This window comes from Mesocricetus auratus, unplaced genomic scaffold (genome assembly GCF_017639785.1).
Source record: "Mesocricetus auratus isolate SY011 unplaced genomic scaffold, BCM_Maur_2.0 Super-Scaffold_100021, whole genome shotgun sequence".
Classification (NCBI taxonomy): Eukaryota; Metazoa; Chordata; class Mammalia; order Rodentia; family Cricetidae; genus Mesocricetus; species Mesocricetus auratus.
The window spans coordinates 13,040,747-13,059,489 of NW_024429202.1; the positions used below are offsets into that span (position 1 = coordinate 13,040,747).

At 36.0% G+C, this 18,743-nt stretch overlaps 1 protein-coding gene and 1 pseudogene across 1 annotated transcript; both read right to left on the bottom strand.

Annotated features, from left to right (window-relative positions):
• Window positions 1–5,370: 5,370 nt before the first annotated feature.
• On the bottom strand, window positions 5,371–5,520 carry LOC106021316 (annotated as a pseudogene).
• Window positions 5,521–11,432: 5,912 nt separating this feature from the next.
• Window positions 11,433–15,934, bottom strand: LOC101829609 (beta-defensin 17). The gene is made up of 2 exons (XM_005072286.3): window positions 15,823–15,934; window positions 11,433–11,716 (listed from the first exon to the last, which is right to left on the bottom strand). Exons 1-2 carry the CDS (start codon window positions 15,875–15,877, stop codon window positions 11,574–11,576), a joined length of 198 nt encoding a protein of 65 aa, XP_005072343.3. The 5' UTR covers window positions 15,878–15,934; the 3' UTR covers window positions 11,433–11,573.
• Between the last annotated feature and the right edge of the window lie 2,809 nt (window positions 15,935–18,743).

Sequence of the window (18,743 nt, forward strand, 5' to 3'; positions counted from 1 at the left end):
TGGGTGCTTCACGTTAATTAAAAGATAAATAAACTCAAAATGGGAAGCTGGTGACAAAAGTGTTAGAGGATACAGGGGGGAAAGAGGAGTAAGAAAATAATAGAATGTCAGGATAGAAAGAGAAGAGGGAGAATTAGAGGAGGATGGATGCATCCCCGCGTTAGTGAAACAGTATTTCTTGCATGCTGGTGTGTACATGAATAGCCTAGGTTATTAAAATACAGATTCCAGTTCAGTAGTTTGATGTAATACGATTAATTAAAAGACTCAGAGACTGATATTGGGGTTCAACCTGAATATCAGGGAAGCAAAGCAGTCTGCTATTAGCTCTTACCTCAAGCTCAGGCTGAAAGGGCTGATACCATGCAAGAGCTCTTCAACAAGCCTCAAACTGCTGCCCCTTCTCAGAATGGCTGGAGAATCCCGAGACTTCAATATCTTATCCTTCTTGATACTGAGCTTTCTTATCTTCAGTGTAACTGGAGAATCAATGCCTAACTTCAGTTTGACTGGAGAAATAATGTCTCCTACTGAATACTGAAGACCCTGCTTCTATTTTTTACACACTTCTAGTGCTGGGATTAAAGGTGTATGATTTGTTACTCTTTTAGACTGATTGAATCTCCAGTATCTCTGGGTGGCTTTGAACTTAAAGAGATCTGTCTACCTTTTAATTTCAAGTCCTAGGATTAAAGGTGTATACCACCACCTCCTGGCTTCTGGCTGCTGGGATTAAGGTGTGTGCCTGGCTTCTATGGCTTGTGGCTGACTTTGCTTTCAGAATCTCACGCAAAGTTTAATAAATCATAAATAATATATCATTACAGTTCAAGTCAAAATTGAGGTTTTCTATTTTGTACAAATTCTGTGTGTTTTAAATACCCAGGGATGTGATGCTTATTCTGAATATCCAGACTTTGGGCACATCACCTATGCAAGTCCTGATTCTGTTACACCCTTATTTCTGGTCCTTATCAATATCATCCAAGATGTAATGAGAAATATATGGGAGTATGCTACTACAAAGAAAGTGTTCTTTTTAAGCAACATTCAGTCTTCAGTAAATATTTTCACAGTGTTCAAACTCGAAATAAATATCAGACATGAAAATATGCACCATTGTTAGAAGATTGATAGGCGACTAAAATTTTGCAGTTAATCTGTTTTTCTAGTCAGTGATAGGAATGTCATTTCAGAGGTAAAAAATCAATACAGGAAGACACAGGATCTTTTTCTAACAGATGATATGAAAGAAACTGACTGGCAAGGGTATTTGGGAACTTTCAGTTTAGGTATAATGGTTCACTGGGGTGCATGCAGGTGGGGACATTATTAGGAGGTAAGTGAATCATTAGCGTGTTAAATTTTCTGGTGGATTAATTCAATCATAAGCTCATGGCCAAATAGATCCAAGAAGTGTGCCCCACTAGAGTAAGTGGGCCACTAATGAGAATGTGCCTTTGAAGATCATAGCTTGAAGGATTTCAAGATTACAAATATCAAAACTATTGCATGCTTATGTAAGAAAATATTAGAAAAATACTCATTTCTACTTTTGATGAGGATTTGTGAAGAAAGGTGTAGAGGAAGATTGCCTGACTTCCAAGGAGGAGACATATTTACATTTCCTCCGTGAGGCATATTTCTTAGCTCCTTGCGTTTTCTTTTCTCATGCTGGGGACTGCACTCTGAATCTCATGCATGCTGAGCAAGTGACTTATTACTTAGCTAAGTCTCTAATGTCAGTGAATCTTAGAGGGTCACAGAGTCTGTGACTTAATGAGAGAAATTGTTAGTTGAATATTTCATCGACATGTCTTTAAAAGTTAATAAAAACTTATAGGCTATTACATAAGTTTCTGTAGCTTAAAGGATGTGCAGTTAACTTTTTTAAATAAAAAAGAGTGGCTACATGGTAAATTTTCCAGAAGTCTAAACCCCCAGTGTTCCCTTGAAATGCTTCATTAATCTTGTTTTTAGAGCATTGCTCCTATTACCATGTAAAATAAAATGTTGTGGGTGAATGTTTTAGACAATCTGTTCCCCAGTCATGGACAATTCATTTGGAGCACCCAGCCCACAGATCGCCCTATCCCCATTTGAATCTCGTTATGTCTTCTTTGTTGTCTTTGATGCCCAGAGTATACTCCTTTGAAGTGGAAAGGCAGTCTTCACTGTGTTAGAACTCTGCTGTTGACTCAAGATGTTGATTTTGATTGCTGTGGCACTGCGCTGGCACTTCCTGCTTCCTCATGATACCTGGGGCACTGTTGCCATCCTTAAGGGATTGCTCAGCCAATGCCCTTTGCTTTATGGGTATAATATGTCTTGTTTCTAACTTGCAAAATGATTGTCTATGTACATTATACTAGTCAGAATCTTAAAGAATGATTTTGTTCTTTCTTCCTTTATGTTGTTGTGTTTTTTGTTGTTGTTGTTGTTTGTTGTTTTCTGGTTATGTTGGGAATTAAGCCTAGAATCTGACACGTGATAAGCAAGCACTCTACTACCTACTTACATCCGTACTGTACATACTGAGTTTTTTAGTGGCATTTCTTGTGAAGGCAGTGAATGTAAAACCCAGAGTCCCCACATGGATTGAATATAATTTCTCCACCTCAACACCACCGTATATTAAACCAATTTAGTCCTCTCTCACTTCACTGTTGCTTTTGGTTTCATTTTCCTTTTTTTTTTTTTACGCAAGTAGTGTTGCCTAATTCAAGAGTACACAATCCAATAAATAAATACTTTAAATTATGTTCTTTTTTAAAATATGTATGTTCATAGTGTAAAAGGACATCTCTTAGTCAGGCTAGCATAAGATGAAATTTCTGTGAATTTCTTTAATGCCTCATTACTCAAAAGGCTTTTGGGATCAAACAAGATTAAGGAAAGGAAATGTATTTGCAAAGATGGACATAGTCTTTTGTAAGAAAATAAAGAATATTTAAATATTCATTGTTGGGCCCCAGCCCCACGGGGTCTCTGTGAATTGCTGGTCAGCCTACAAGTGCAACTTGTTTTCCAGTCCAAGTGCTTCCTGCTTTTAAGTGTCCTGGCTTACTGCCCTGGCCTTGACCCTTTGACATCAACATTCAGCAGGAGGAAAACCCGCTGCTCTCTTCTACCTGGGGTTTTTCCACTGTGCTGTAAACCTGTATATAAAGCTCCTCCCTCCTACAAGAGAGAGACCTCTTAGCACTTGCAATGAAGACACACACACACATTCTCCTAGCAATAAAGGCAACACATGCATTCTCTTAGTACAAACAAGTGGACGTCTTGTCTCTCTTTTCCTGATACCTCGGACCTGCTTGTGGCACTTGTCTCTCTTTTCCTGATACCTCGGAGTAGCCTACCCTTGGGGTTCTGACAGGATATATGTATGACCTCAGCTGCAGCCACTAAGAGCACCACCTGTGCACATGCACATTCACTATATTTCCTTTTAAAAGGACCATGCACATCTCCTCTCTCTCTCTCTCTCTCTCTCTCTCTCTCTCTCTCTCTCTCTCTCTCTCTCTCTCTCTCTCCCTCTCTCTCTCTCTCTTCCCTTATCTGCCTGCCTTTCTGTCTCTCCTCAGCTCTCTCTGCCTCTGTTTTCTCTGCTGCTGCTCGTTCCCCCAATGACATTTCACCTGTCAGGAAATGAGAAATGGAAAAAGGAAAACAAGATAAAGATGACATCATCAAACACCAGAACATTCTCTAAAGTAACACAATGTGTTATATGTATTTCCTAAGTTAAGCAAAGAAACAAAATTTATTTAAAGTATACAGTTAATTAAAACATAGTAATAAAAGAACTCAGATGATATACATATAAGCAAAATTATGCAGCATACCTATTAAATGAACTTATTTAAATTAACAACATGAACACTCAACTGGATGTGAATAACTCACCACAACTATTAAAACAAAAGTAAATCTTTAGTAAGTGAATGAAAAATGATATCGTGTGTTATCATTAGTTCAAAGAAACTTGGAGGTCCCATTTTAAAGTATAACAAAGATTATTTCAAGCAGAGAATACATTAACAATTTAAGACATTTCATAATGATAAAATACTTAAGAGAAAGTAAAGGGAGAGTAGTCAAGTAGTCAGCCTTGAACAACACATATACATATAACTGACAAGATACACCCAGCATTGTGTATTTATGTATATTTTTGCACACACATATGACGTGTAGGTATGACACTGACATCTAACTTGAAGACAAATTAGTTGTTAAATTGAGCACTGCAAAGTGCTTCCTTGATAACATATATCTTTTAGAAAGTATCAGCTAAATCTTTGTACATCATAAATTCAGCATTAGTTTTAAATTCCATTTGAAAATCTTTGCATCATCTGTCTGGAGAACTCTGTTCTTTGCTCATCATTACAAGACACACAACATAAAGTAGGAACGCAGACCTTTGCCTTTCATTTTTGTTTTTCTTCAGTTGATCTATTCTCTTGAAAATGTACATTCTGAAAAATCTCCTCTGGCAGTACTTTCTGTGTACCATATTGCTTGAATGATTTCAGAATTTTTAAAAATGGTTTGATTGTGTTTCACATACAATAGGCACGTATTATAGTAATTGTTGGTAAATGAACATTGCTATTATTAATTTTAACTTGAAATTATTTCTCTTGATAGCTGTACTAGCTTTTTGTTCATATAATTTGAATGCCTGTAAGTAGATGGATAACTGTCAAATTTTCACCTCCTCTTACTTTTATTGTTATTAATTAAAATAGAATGACATCACTTTGTCACTCCTTTTCCTCCTTCCAGCCCCTCCCTGCTACTGTCCCTTATGCCTTCTCTCCCCTGCCCCACATTCAAGTGAACAGGCACTTTTTCTTTGATTACATTTGTTACATACACACACACACACACACACACACACACACACAGAGAGAGAGAGAGAGAGAGAGAGAGAGAGAGAAAGAGACAGAGACAGAGAGATAGAGAGAGAGAGACAGAGACAGTGACAGAAAGACAGAGAGAGACAGAGACAATATAATTGTAGAAAACAGTTTGGTGGTTTATTTGAAAAGTTACATGTGTGTTACCATACACCTCATCTGTTTTTCCTAAGGAAGGTAAAAGCAAACACATGTCCATACAAAGTCCTTATAGAAATGTTCACAGCACTTTTATTGCAATAGAATTTGCAGAAACATTCTAGCCATTCGTCAAGAGACACACAAAAGTCTGTATTCCCGTGTGGCTATACAATGGCTTACTTCTCAGTTCTCAGACTTAATGACATCTGGGTACCAGTGGCAGCATGGATGAACCTTTGAGTCAGGCTTGGGTGCATCTCGTTTCCAGACTGGACATCAAGTAGCACTTGTGTGTGGCAGTCTATATGCAGCACTGGCTCCTCCATCTGATGCAGTACCCATAGTCATACTCATCGTCATCACAGTAGGTCTGACACATTCCTCAAACCTTTCCACACCTCTCCAGACTGCCCTTTGGTGGCAGGTTACTTCTGGCCACAACCAAAGACATGAAAGTAAAAGGAAACTCTCAGGAAAGAGAAAGGAGATCAATGGGTGGGGGACTAAAGAGGAAGTTGGAGATGAATATGGTCAAGTGCACTTTTATACATGTGTGAAAATGCAAAAATGAAGCCTATTGTCAAGGATAATTCACATTTCTTTGATGCCTATTTCTAAAAAAATTCATACATACATATGAAGTTGTAGATATATTCTTTTATTTGGGTTAAAATATAAGTTCTAATAATGAAATAACTGGCTCTGAGAAGAGGAGCAACTGTTCATTATTTTCACAATTCAGTAGTTGTTTGGGGAATTGATGAAGTTATAAGCATCTTGCATACAGCTCATCATTCTGGAACTCCTGGATCTACGTTTATTATTCTTCTCCATTTCCTCTTCAGAAAAGAGCAGGCCTCTAACAGAGGACAGCCAAACAGTACAAATCAAGATACAGCATGACAAGGCAAAAGCCCTCTTGTGGAGGCTGGACAAGGCAACACAACAGGAGGAAAGGGTCTCAAGAGCAGGCAAAAGAGTCAGTGATACACCTGTTGCCACTTTTTGGAGTCTCATAAAAACACAAAGTTCACAGTCATAACATATACACAGAGGGCCTGGTGCAGACCCATGCAGGTCCCTTGCTTGCTAGCTTTTAAATTATCTTTTAATTTCTGAGATTATAAAATAATTACATTTTTCTTCCTCTCCTTTCCTTACTCCACACCCTTTTACATATCCTTCCTTGTTCTCTTTCAAATTTGTGGCCTATTAATTAATTTTATATTTTTATAATATGTGTGCTATATAATCTATATTCATCTAGCCTAAGCCTAAACCCTTACATGACAATTTCATTTGTTGTGATCTTGACACCTTACTGATGTAGTCAATTAATAGCAGCCCAGTGGTCATTCAAGACTTACTGACAGTTACTGGGGAGACTAAAGTGTTTCCCATATGTAAATAAACATAAATGTAGCTGTGCATTTATGAGATTGATGTCTACCTACTTTGCTAATGAGGGTCCTTAGCTGTACATTTATTTACAGATGAAGACTCACATTGTATGGCTTTAACGGACTGTCTAAAGCAATAAAATGACATTCTGAGATACCAAAATAATTATTTTCTCAGTTAAACTACATACATATTTAACACTTTTATACAGAAAACTATGAAAAAGCATATATTATATATGCTTCTACTTGATAACACATCATTCCTGTTAATGACTTTCCCTTAGTCTCATGATTCCCTGGGAAAACAGAGGCAGAACTCAAAATGTGTAGACATATGTTTGCGAAGCCATGTGTTTGTGCAAGGTGTGTGTTGACAGTAAGATAGAAGAAAGTTCATTGAGAAGGTAGACCTTGGACCACATGCTCTTTCAAAGTAAAATAACTGTGGGGTAGATCTCTATATAGTTTATTTATTGTAATAAACTACAAATTTGTGAAATTTTAAAGGTATTATGTAACAAAGCATGTGAGCAACTTGTGTAATATAAAAATTACTAAGAAATCAAAATTAGAGTACTTCAAATGTGTTTGTGTTTATTTTACTTTTGGATACACAGTAAAATTTAAACGAAACATTGTTAGTCAGTGTCTAAGCCTTGCAATGGAGGGGCAGATGCAGTTTTAAACTGTGCTTTCTTCTCTACAGTATAAGCACAAACTTAAAATTATGATACCTTGGTGACTGTATTGACTCTGTGTCCCTCCATCCTGGATTAATTTTATTTATTTTTTGGAAATTTTTAAAAATAATTTTCATTTAAATTAAAAAGAATCTTATTTTACAAACCAATCCTAGTTCCCTCCCTTTCCTGTCCTCCCATGCCCCCCACGGATCCCCCATCCCACCCCCCCCATTCCACCCTCCATCCACTCCCATGTAGGGTGAGGCCTTCCATGGGGTATCATCAGTGTCTGTCACATCATTTAGGACCTAGGCCCTCCCACATGTATTTAGGCTAGGAGAGTATCCCTCCATAGGGAATAGGTTTCCAAAGCCCATTTGTGCGCTAGGGATAAGTACTGGTTCCACTGCCAGAGCCCCTCTGCCCAGGCCTCCAAACCAACACCCACATTCAGGGAGCCTGGTTCTGTCCTATACTGGTTCCCCAGCTGTCAGACCAGGGCACCGTGAGCTCCCACTTACTCAAGTCAGCTGTTTCTTTGGGTTTCCCCAGCATGGTCTTGACCCCTTTGCTTATCAAGTAAATTGCTTAAACATGTATAATTAATATAGGTATCATCTGGAAAAGTGAATAGGTATAAATACAATAGACAAAGGAACATAATTTTTATATTTAATGAAACTACTCATACTCTATCAATAGCTCACCATTTTTTAATTTCCTGTGTATATAAATAAAGTATGCTTTATGCTTTTTCTGGACTATAAAGTGTAGTTTATAATAATTTCCTACTTCACAGAATTGTGTACAATCACATGAAATGATACTATCCATATATTCTAGTTTACACTTTGCAAATAAGTTTTTCATTTTTCTTTGTACAGAAGTTTATAGGTCTGTGGCATGATAAACTAATCTTTCAATTTAAACTTTTTCACTTGTAGTTTTATATAAAGCATCTTTTTTAAAAAAAATACTCACGTGCCTTTTTTAGTAACTAGGGTGTGCTGGGTCTTGTTCTAAATGGAAACAGAAAATAAATATTGGTGAATGCAAGTGGGCAACTGTCTGTAAAAGTTGTAAAATGGAAACTAAGTCTAGTTAAGTTGCCAAGGAGTTTGGAATTTACACATGTGAGAGAATACCATGGAAAAAATTAGGATGAGACTGTCCAGTTCTTTTTTAGATAAGAAAGTTGAGAACGATTTGGCTAATCAAGAAAAAATTACATAAAGTGACTGGATTTTCAGATTAATTTTGAGTCATGAGCAGTACAAATCTACAGAAATAAATGCGGAATTAAAGAACAATTGAGGTGACAGAGGAACTTTGTGAATCACAGCACGTCTAACTGAATTCTGTGCTTTTAAAGATTCCATCATTGCATTTAATCTAGTTTATAATTCCAGATCCTTTACAATCTCCACTCCTAGCTATTCTCATTTTTTTTTCAGTAACCCAACTGAACATTTCAAAGCGATTCCCTAAGGCTTTTGCATTGTGTGAACTTGGCTGCCAGCATTTATATCTGTATGTTCTACCACCTCCCAATTAACAATGACAAAGCCCCCACACTCTGAGAAATCACAAACGCATTGACTGAAACCAGTTACTCTCCTTTTGCAACAGTTCAAAATGTAACCATATTCAACACAGCTAGTGGTTTTCTGTCTTCTCCACTTCTAAAATGTCTTCTCTCTTTCCAAGTTCATATACACAGAACTAAGTGAGTAATCCAACTTAAATTTGTTGCAGTGACTGCTTCCTTTCAATAAATGACAAAATATACTTGGTGAGTGCCCAAACAAGACATCTTTTGGGGTAATCCTTGTGCCCCACTTTGTCAATCTCTGACAAATCCCAGCTACTTCTACCTAACATATCAAGCATACACTCTCAAGCTTTGTACTTTCGTGTGTGTGTGTGTGTGTGTGTGTGTGTGTGTGTGATTGTGAGTGTGTGTGTGTGAGTGTGTGAGGCTGCATGAGTGTGTGGGTGTGTGCACATGGGCACACACATGAAGAGTTAAAGAAGAACATGAGATTCCTTCCTCCGTAGTCTTATTCCCCGATGAAAAGTTTTCAACTGAATTTGTAACTCTCCTTTCCACAAATTGGCAGGCCAGCAATCTCCCAGACTCTGCCCGACTTTCCTCACAATTCTGGGGTTACGAGCACAGATAGCCATGCTTAGTTTTTAATTCTGATATAAATGGAAAACACATAAAAGATTTCCTAAATGTCCTCTTCAAGTTCTAGCCTGTTCATCTTGAGCTGAAGACCTAGGGCAGTGGCTCCCATGTACATGTGACAGAGGGCAGCTCAGAAGTTGAGAGGGATTTGATTTCTCCCATTGGAGCACTAAAGAGTCGGTAGGGCATGCTATGGCAGCCTTCTTTAAATGTAGAGATGGCTTCATTGTTGTTTGGACAACGTCCAACCATCTTCAGTTTCTTGGTAGTCTCTAACAAGCTGAATAGTGACATTCCCTTTATTAATAATATATTATATCTCTATTCTAGTAAAAGGCTTTTGTAGTAATGACTCAGTAATGAGTTAGGTAAAATCACAAATACTCATTTTACAATCATAATTTTCTAATATCTTGATGTGTTTCATCTATTCATTGCAGAAAATGTACTTCAATTTTTTCCAGAATTATCAAAATGTCCCAAGCTAATATATACAAATATAATAACATTTTGAATAGATAATTATTCTTACTAGACACAGAAATGTTATTTATGACCACATGACAATGTTAGTCATTATTTTGTTTCCATTTAAAATTTTGATTTCTGTGAGAATGGGTGCTTTGTGTCTACGTGTGTATCACTCCTCAAAGGAGATATTTATCAATGTATGTGGGCGTATTGATTTTTGTCTTTGAAGGAATAAGTGCTGTTGGCATCTATTGGGTAAAAGCTCAAGATACTGTGACATGTTCTGCCAGTTGACATGCAATGTAACGTGGCTTTTGTAAGAAGAATTGTCCAGACCATAATACTAAGAGTGTCAAGGCAGAGAGAGACTCCTACAAATGACTACCATATGATTTAAAATCCTTTTCAGTGTATATGTTGCAAGGAAGCACATGGAATTATCTGACGGTTGAAAGATATTAAAATCTGAAAAAGGAAAATACACAAAAGCTTCAATATGTACTTAGAAAATAATTGCTTCATTATGAAACACATGCATTCATTGAATGAAAATACTTAAAACTGATCAGTCACTCTCTCAGTCTTTCTCTCTGTATCTCTCTCTGTCTCTGTCTCTGTCTCTGTCTCTGTCTCTGTCTCTGTCTCTCTCTCTCTCTCTCTCTCTCTCTCTCACACACACACCTATATTGCAGTGGCAGCTTATTCACCATGTGTTAAGCACTGTTTTAAATAATGTTTAGCATGGATTTGTTCACATCTGTCATCTGTATTTGCTGTATTTAGATACAGGAATAATTCACAGAGAGGCAACAATAACTTATTTTCTTTTTCTTATTCAAATTCTAGTACATATGTATGTCTTCAATAGCTCTCTTTCCATTAATTAATTTACCAAATTTTTTCCATTTTATTGGGTGAGTGAATATTTCACAATAATTTTGATTTGATGCAAATTACTAAATTGTATTGTTAATGCTAATAATAAAGATAGGAATTTGGAGTGGATCTTGTATGGATTTATTATGTAGAGTTACAGGTCAAAATTCTGTTGCACTCAGAGGGAGGAGAAACTGAGGCTGAATAATAGTGAAAAATGAAGATGAGTGTTTATTCCTTACATGTATCTCCTTGTGCAATATCAGTGCTTTGTAATAAAAATCAGATTAAGCTATTGAGTGCAGTTTATATTTTTATACAAAATAATTATGTCTACATTTTCCTTTCTGAAATGCCCCCATCCTTTTTTATTCACCTTTCTCTCCACTAAATAATAAACATAAGTAGACACCAGTGGAAATGTGAATTTTCTCAGCTGCTTTGTTTCTATGCCTTGGTTATTCTCTTTCTTAAGCCCTTTGTATCTCGTGAGAATGATCTGTGTTTTCAACATATAGTCTCCAAGCCTAGTAGTTCATACATTTTTGGTGGGGGTAATAAATTAACAGTGCAGACCTATTGGAGATATATGTCCCTTCTTTGACTTAGGCTTTGCCATCATCTTATTATGTCAACTATCACAAAACCCAAAATTCTGAGTATTGTTCGAGGAACTGGCACAACGTAGACCCAGCTTCTTTCTGAATGTACCAACTAATGTGTATTCGAGAACCACCTCTGAATGATTCAGGATTAAATTTTATTTCATTCTTTATGCTTTATGGAGACACACATATCTTGAAAGTTTTCCTGGGAAGACTTAATTAGACTTGTTCTTCTTCTTGGGTTGTGTGCATCTTTTCATCCACCTCCTTTAATTCTAGATGCAGCAGTGAGTTCCAGGTCTTATGCAGAAAGCAATCCTGTGTTCGTTTTCAGAGCACTGGGTTTTGCAGTGACCTTTACCCATCCTGCACTCACTCCTCAAATCCAAGCTACCGTACTCAGGAAGCTTCCATTTTGCTGTAAGAAGGAAAGAATGGCTGGAATTAGGAAACTATGTATGATATACCCATAAGGAGAAAGTTCTAGAAACAAAAGACTAGGGCATGACAATTCTCAACTTATGAGGAAAGTTTAAGTGAATTCCCTGTTGCCTTAATATGAAGGGTATCCTACCCTTCAGAAATGTGTCTTAGGACTACTTAGGTGCCCACATATGAATGGGTGATGGCTCAAGAAAAGTTCCTGAAGACAATGGTAAAGGTGGGTCATGCTTTACATTTTGTCTGGCTTGCTTTCTGCAGCTGTCAGAAATTAGAATTAGAATTAAGGATGCCCATTTCTGATCTCACAAATAATCAACTGGAGTCTTGTACCTTATGATTCCTTACTGAAAACTATTGCCAAAATTCATTGCAACTTAATTTTAAGTTTCAGAAATATGCAGAATTAGGCAATGATATACATTTGTTCAAAAGCTTACAACTTTCCTGGACGTTTTATGAATTTCTTTCCCAAATATATGAACTAAATTATATCTATATGAAACAAAAGCATTGATCAAAAAGAAAAGGGGAAAAGAGGGAAAGGGAAGAGTGGAGGGGTAGAGAGACACATACACACACATAGGGAGAGAGAGAGAGAGAGAGAGAGAGAGAGAGAGAGAGAGAGAGAGAGAGGGAGAGAGAGAATATGTATTCATTTTTACCCTTACATGATTTCTAAAATTACCACAACATTTCCAAGAGAATAGTTGTTTAAAAGGCATTCTTCAGATTTCTGTCTGATGTGTTAATCTTGGTAAGAAATGAAGTGTGCTTAGGGGCCAACTCTATTCTGCCACTCTTGCATGGTGTACAGTTCCATTGGCACACACTTCCTTACACATTGTATACAAATGCTTTCATATTTCAACGAGAGTTGAGGTTATAGACTGCATAAAACCTGAAATATTACTTGATTTATTTCTGGAGAAACTGAAATATTTACTTGCTTTATTTCTGGGGAAAAAGAAGTTTATTAACTCTTGCTTTGCTTACAATTCCTTTTGAATCAGAAAAAACAGAAGTGATGGAAAAATTTGTAACTTGAGTGAGTTATGATGAGATTCTACCAGTGTTGATTTTATGCCATGGTGAACTTTATCATGTCTTTGTCTAGAATTGCAAAACTGAAATTAGAGTCCATTTTTTCAGATAGGAGTTCATGAAAATCAGGCTGACTTCAAAATTATTACATAGCCACGGATGAAATTGAACTCCTGATCCCACTGACGCCGCCTCCCCATTGATGGGTTTACACAAGTTTGCTACTATAAGAGTCGGTTAGTTTGTATAAAATAGAAATAACTCTTGGGAGTTTTGGCAGGTTCTAGGTTAGACTTCTCATCCTAAGCAAAGTTGAATTTGTGGTTAAGCAAACCTTTGTCTTGAGGGGCTTGTTTTCTGCATTGTGGGTGATTTAGCAGTCTTTATGAACTTTACCCAACCATTGCCAGTAGTATAAACCATGAAAAATGTTCTCCAAGCATTGCTTACTGTCTTTTCTTGTATGATGATGGAGAATCAGTGTTCTAATAATACTGTGCAAAGACAAATAAATAGTCCTTTGTCTTCAATGCATGAATCACATATTATCCTCACTCTGAAGCATCTGCTTACGACTTTCAGAAGAATTCTTCTCCATGTCTTTATCACTAGAGAACTGTTTATACTGTTCTAGCTGTTTTGGATGATTGAGAATGCCTTAAGTAGTATGTGAATCTTAATTAATTTATAAGATAAATCTATACAGAATTACTCCCCAAACAAATTTTTCACCTACAACAAATCTTTTCATTTTTATTTGTTTGTATCTTTTATTCTTTAGATTACCATGAATGTTGGGGGTATAAGGGAAAAAAGACAATGTGAGGTTTTAGACACAAAAATATGCTGTTCTGTATTCAGAACATATATTAGATTTTAAATAAAAATGTACATTGAGAATTAAATAATTCCCAATTTTTCAGAAAAAAATGAAAATTGTGGAACAATAAAAAGTATCACATTTCTAGAAGTTATGTGCATTTATAGTGTCTAAAAATGCAGACGAAAACTAAGTTACACAAATGGAATTTCCTTGCTTAGAAATTTTAAGGACATTAATCAATGGTAGTATAATGATATTTCAGCTTTGAATAAGAATTTTCATGTAAATAATATTTAAGTTTAAAGATTCAGAAATTGGGGAATATCAAATAAAATCACACTGGACAGCTATGATTATCTGCCCAAACCTGGGCAAGTTCAAGCCAAACAGCTCTGCATGCCCAACTATTGGCTAAGGAGCTAATGACAGTTCACGGCTTCTGAGGGGAGTGTTTTTTAAAAGTGAGGTTTCTTGTTGTTTGGTCATATCCTGGTAGAAGTCTCCATACCCGAGAAAATTTTCACTTAGTGAGCTATATTTCACTTATGTGTTAGTATGTGTGCCCCTGAAATAGTAGTTTATGTGCAACACACATATGAAGGTGAATATAGAGGCCAGAACAGATCATTAGATACCCTAGAGTTGGGGTTGTAGGTAGTCTTGAGCTGCCCAATTTCTGTGCTTGGAACTGAGGAACTGAACTTAGGTCCTCTGTAGGAATTCATAATCACCAGTGATATATGTTTTTATCCAGTTTCATTCTACTACTACAAGTTGGTGGACTATAGTAAAAGAAAGTCTATTAATTACGGTTCCTAAGAAATTTATAGTATGTCTCTCTGATAATGAAAAGAAAATAACATTCAGGCACAGTGACAATTGTTTTTTTTTTCAAATCATAGTATTTTTGTCTGTTATAATTAGAGTTCATGTATAATTTTAAAATGATCATACTCTTTGGAAATAAAAGAAAAACACATAAGACTATTGACACGCAATATTATTTATGCTACTCTATTATCTAAGTGATTTATAATTTCCAATTCTCTATTGCGTGAAATTTTTCATTTTGTTGAAGGAATGGATAAGTAACTTTGGTTACTAGTAAGGGCACTTGAAGAGGTATGTTGCATATAGGCTTGAAATACATTTATATAATTATTTACTTGTGTTAATTATTGCAGAAAAATAATCAAATAACCTGTTATGTATCAGAGTCCAAATTAAGCCTGTGTTATATAATGACTATTGGTCTAGACTGTTAAAAATGAATGAATGAGTTAATTTATTAATATTAAAGAAATAAATAAATTGAAGTCAGCATTCTTAGTTTGCTTTTTTACAGTTAATACATACATTTCACTTCATAAAAAGACAGATATTTTACTGTATACCTGCTAGGAAAGGGTGGTTCTTCAGAGAATTTTTCATCAAAATACAGTAGATAGTAATAACTATAAATACCTAAAAGAAACTCATCAAGGGATGTAATTGGCTTGTAATTCTGAGAAAAGAATACCAAAGCACTTTACTAGTATTCTATTCTTGTAGAATACAAAAAAATAAGTTAAATATTCTAACACTGAACTATTTACATCTTATAATTGATAATGCTCAATAATAATTTCCCAAAAAGTATAAATCCATCAGGAATGAATACCTAATATATGTATTTGTAGATAAATATAATAGGATGAATACGGTTATTTTAATTTTAAACTTTATGACCACTATATTTCATCATATTGGAGTCTAAACATGGTGGAGTACAATCCTACCATGTATCATATCTTGAAAACCCATGATAGCCGGGCAGTGATGGCGCATGCCTTTAATCCCAGCACTCGGGAGGCAGAGGCAGGCAGATCTCTGTGAGTTCGAGGCCGGGCTGGACCGACAGCCCCCAAAACAATAGAGAGAAACCCTGTCTTGTAAAAACCAAAATAAAGAAAGAAAGAAAGAAAACACACGATAACATCTATAAACAGAATGAAATTAATATTAATACAATAGATTTGACTAAACTATATTTTCTTCATATCTCACTGGGTTTCCCACTAGTAACTATTTCCTGTTGCAATTCAAAAATTCCATAGTAAATCTAGCAATACTAGATTCTCTTTCTTACTTTAAAAAAATATTTTTAACAAACAACATCTGATGCCTTCATAAATCCATTTCTACCAATACCCCTGAAAAAAATGCTTGCATATTACCTGGTGAAATTGTGACACAAAGGAGAAGAATAAAGAGAAAGAGATGGATCTTCATGGTACAGTTTCTTAGGCAAGGAGTGGCAATTTATCTTCCTTTGAAAGTCGGTTTGTTTTGCAATCAGGAAGCAATAAGCACCTTTATTTATAGATCTTCCTAGAAAGGATGTTTAGCTACTGAAAATTGTAAAACCCCAAACTATTTGTATGCGTGGGTGAATTGGGCCATTTTCAAAGATCATAGTAATAAAATTATTACTAGTAAATTTCCTCAGGAAAGCAAACCCAGATTGGATTAATTTTAATGAAACTTCCCAATAATCAACTTTTCTTAACTGTTTTAAAAAACAATATTTGTTTAAAATGATCGCTAAAAGTGTAATGTTGAAAATTACAGTTTAGTTATATGATATTTGTATTGCTAACAACTTTAAGGTGTCTATTATTAAACCATTCAGTGTTGTCTCAGGATATTAGAACTGGAGGTTATGATTGAATTCTTGTGTTTTACATTTTAAAACAACTAGAGGACCTGAGACCCAGTTATTGTTTCAATTATAAGATGCAGTCACTGGTGATTTGGGGGAAGGCTTATTAATTTTAATGATAGCTTATCAATTTTTAGCAACTACCCATTCAGTTTCAACCTTCAAAATGTAATACTTTTCACAATTCATTTTATGGACCTGAAAGTGATGTCAGCTTCAATCTACATGTTTTTAACATCTTTATTTTACATATGGTAAAATGATATTTCTGGCAGTTGACCCAACTTACAGAAGGTGATACTGTGAAAAATGAAGCAATGGATTCTCTTACCACAGGGTCAGGTCAAATAAAATACTGGGGCTGTTGTTTTTAAACTCTACCTACATACTAATTCCCAAGCAGGTTAGTTCAATCAAGATTTCAGAGCCCCCAGCCCACCCTTCACATGTCTGATTTGGTATTTGCAAATGAAGGTCCAGAATTTGCTTTTCTAATAGGACTAGGGAATATTATTGTTATGGAAAGGGACTGTACATAACACTGGTAGATCTGATCCATTCATTACATACAAATAATAAATATATGACTGAAAGAATAGACCAGATTGATTCATAAAGATCATGGGGCTGGTTTGCGATGTATATCCAACCCCAAGTGAGAGAGGGGAAACAAAAATAGTTGAATTTACAAACTTGATAATACATGTAACAAATGTTTCACTCAGTAAAGGGGTCAAGACTGGGCTGGTGAAAGCCACAGAAACAGCTGACCTGAACAAAGGAGAGCTCATGGCCCCCAGACTGATGGCTGAGAGGCCAGCTTGGGACTGATCCAGATGCCCTGAAAGTGGGTGTCAGTGAGGAAACTTAGGCAATCTATGGGGCCTCAGGTAGTAGATCAGTATTTATCCCTGGCATAGGAATGGAATTGGGGAGCCGATTACACATGAAGAGATGCTCTCTAACTCTGGCACCTGGGGGGAGAGCCTAGACCCTGTCCCAGATGATATGATAGATGTTGGAGATCCCCCATGGAGGGCCTCACCCTCCCTGGGGAGGGGTGGGGGGTTTGAGGGGCTAGTAGAGCGCAGGGAAGGAAGGGAGGGAGAGGTAGCTGGGATTGACATGTGAAACAAGCTTGTTTCTAATTTCAATAAAATTTAAAAAATAATAATGGAAACTAGAATAAAGCTAAAAGTCACAGAAGGGATTCAGGTTCTATGGAAGTATTAATTATTTCTGAACAGTAGAACAAGTTTGTTGCTATATTACTATGTAACATTTAATACATGGATATTATGGAGCATTGACATTTAAAATTCACTAGTTTACTTCTAATAACATTAATTACTGGACAGGTAGGATACCATGAAAACATGTATAATTTGGAAAGTAGTGTACAGGTATAGCTTGTATATAAAATACAGATCAATAAAACCCTAACATGAGGACATTTGCCCATCCCCTTACCATTGGTTATATTAAAAATATTTACAAAGAAATCATGAGCCAAATAGTACTGGAGTGGTGTTAAGATGTTATGATAAACTTGGTTGTAAGAGCAAAGTTACTATGAGAATTATGACATCATGTAGTCACAAAGTATTAGTCCATCAATAGCACATCAATACGCATGTATATGGTAACGTGCAATCCTCAAAATGCAATGAGTGCAGAACTGAGTGCTACAAAAGTGAATGAAGATGTGAAGAGGTAATGGATATAATGACACTAGAAGCAGTAATGCTCCTCTTCTGATAATGAATTCTGTAAGTAGAATTGGTAAAGAAAACACATGGACACATCGGTAGAATTTTCAAACCATCAAAAAGGAAAAAATACACACACACACACACACACACACACACACAGACACACACACACACAGTAAAACATAAATTCTTCTCCAGAAGTCATAGAACATTTCTCAAGCAGCCAATATATTAGGACTCAAATAGGTACAAAGAAATTTTGGAATTAAAATTATGAATATCAAGCCAGGTGTTGGTAGCGCATGCCTTTAATCCCAGAAGGCAAAGGCAGGTGGATCCCTGTGAGTTTGAGGCCAGTCTGGTCAACAGAGCGAGTTCCAGGACAGCCTCTAAAACAATACAGAGAAGCTCTGTATCGAAAAACCAAAAATTAAAAGAAATCATGTATTTCTAATAAGTCAAGTGTGTTAGAAATCAACAATGAAGAACATTTAAAAGGTCATAGGCATCTGATAATTAAACAATAAATTTTTATATCAATAGTGTCTTCCCTCATATATTAGATTTCAACTGCTTGAGTGTTAGTGGAGACAGTAATGTGGGGTAATGATACTCATTTACTTTACGGGAGCACTTATCTCAATATCAACATATGTCTTGGTGAACCACAGAACACAGAAATGTAAAAGAAAGTTGGGCAGGAGATGCCTGGATGTGAATTTAA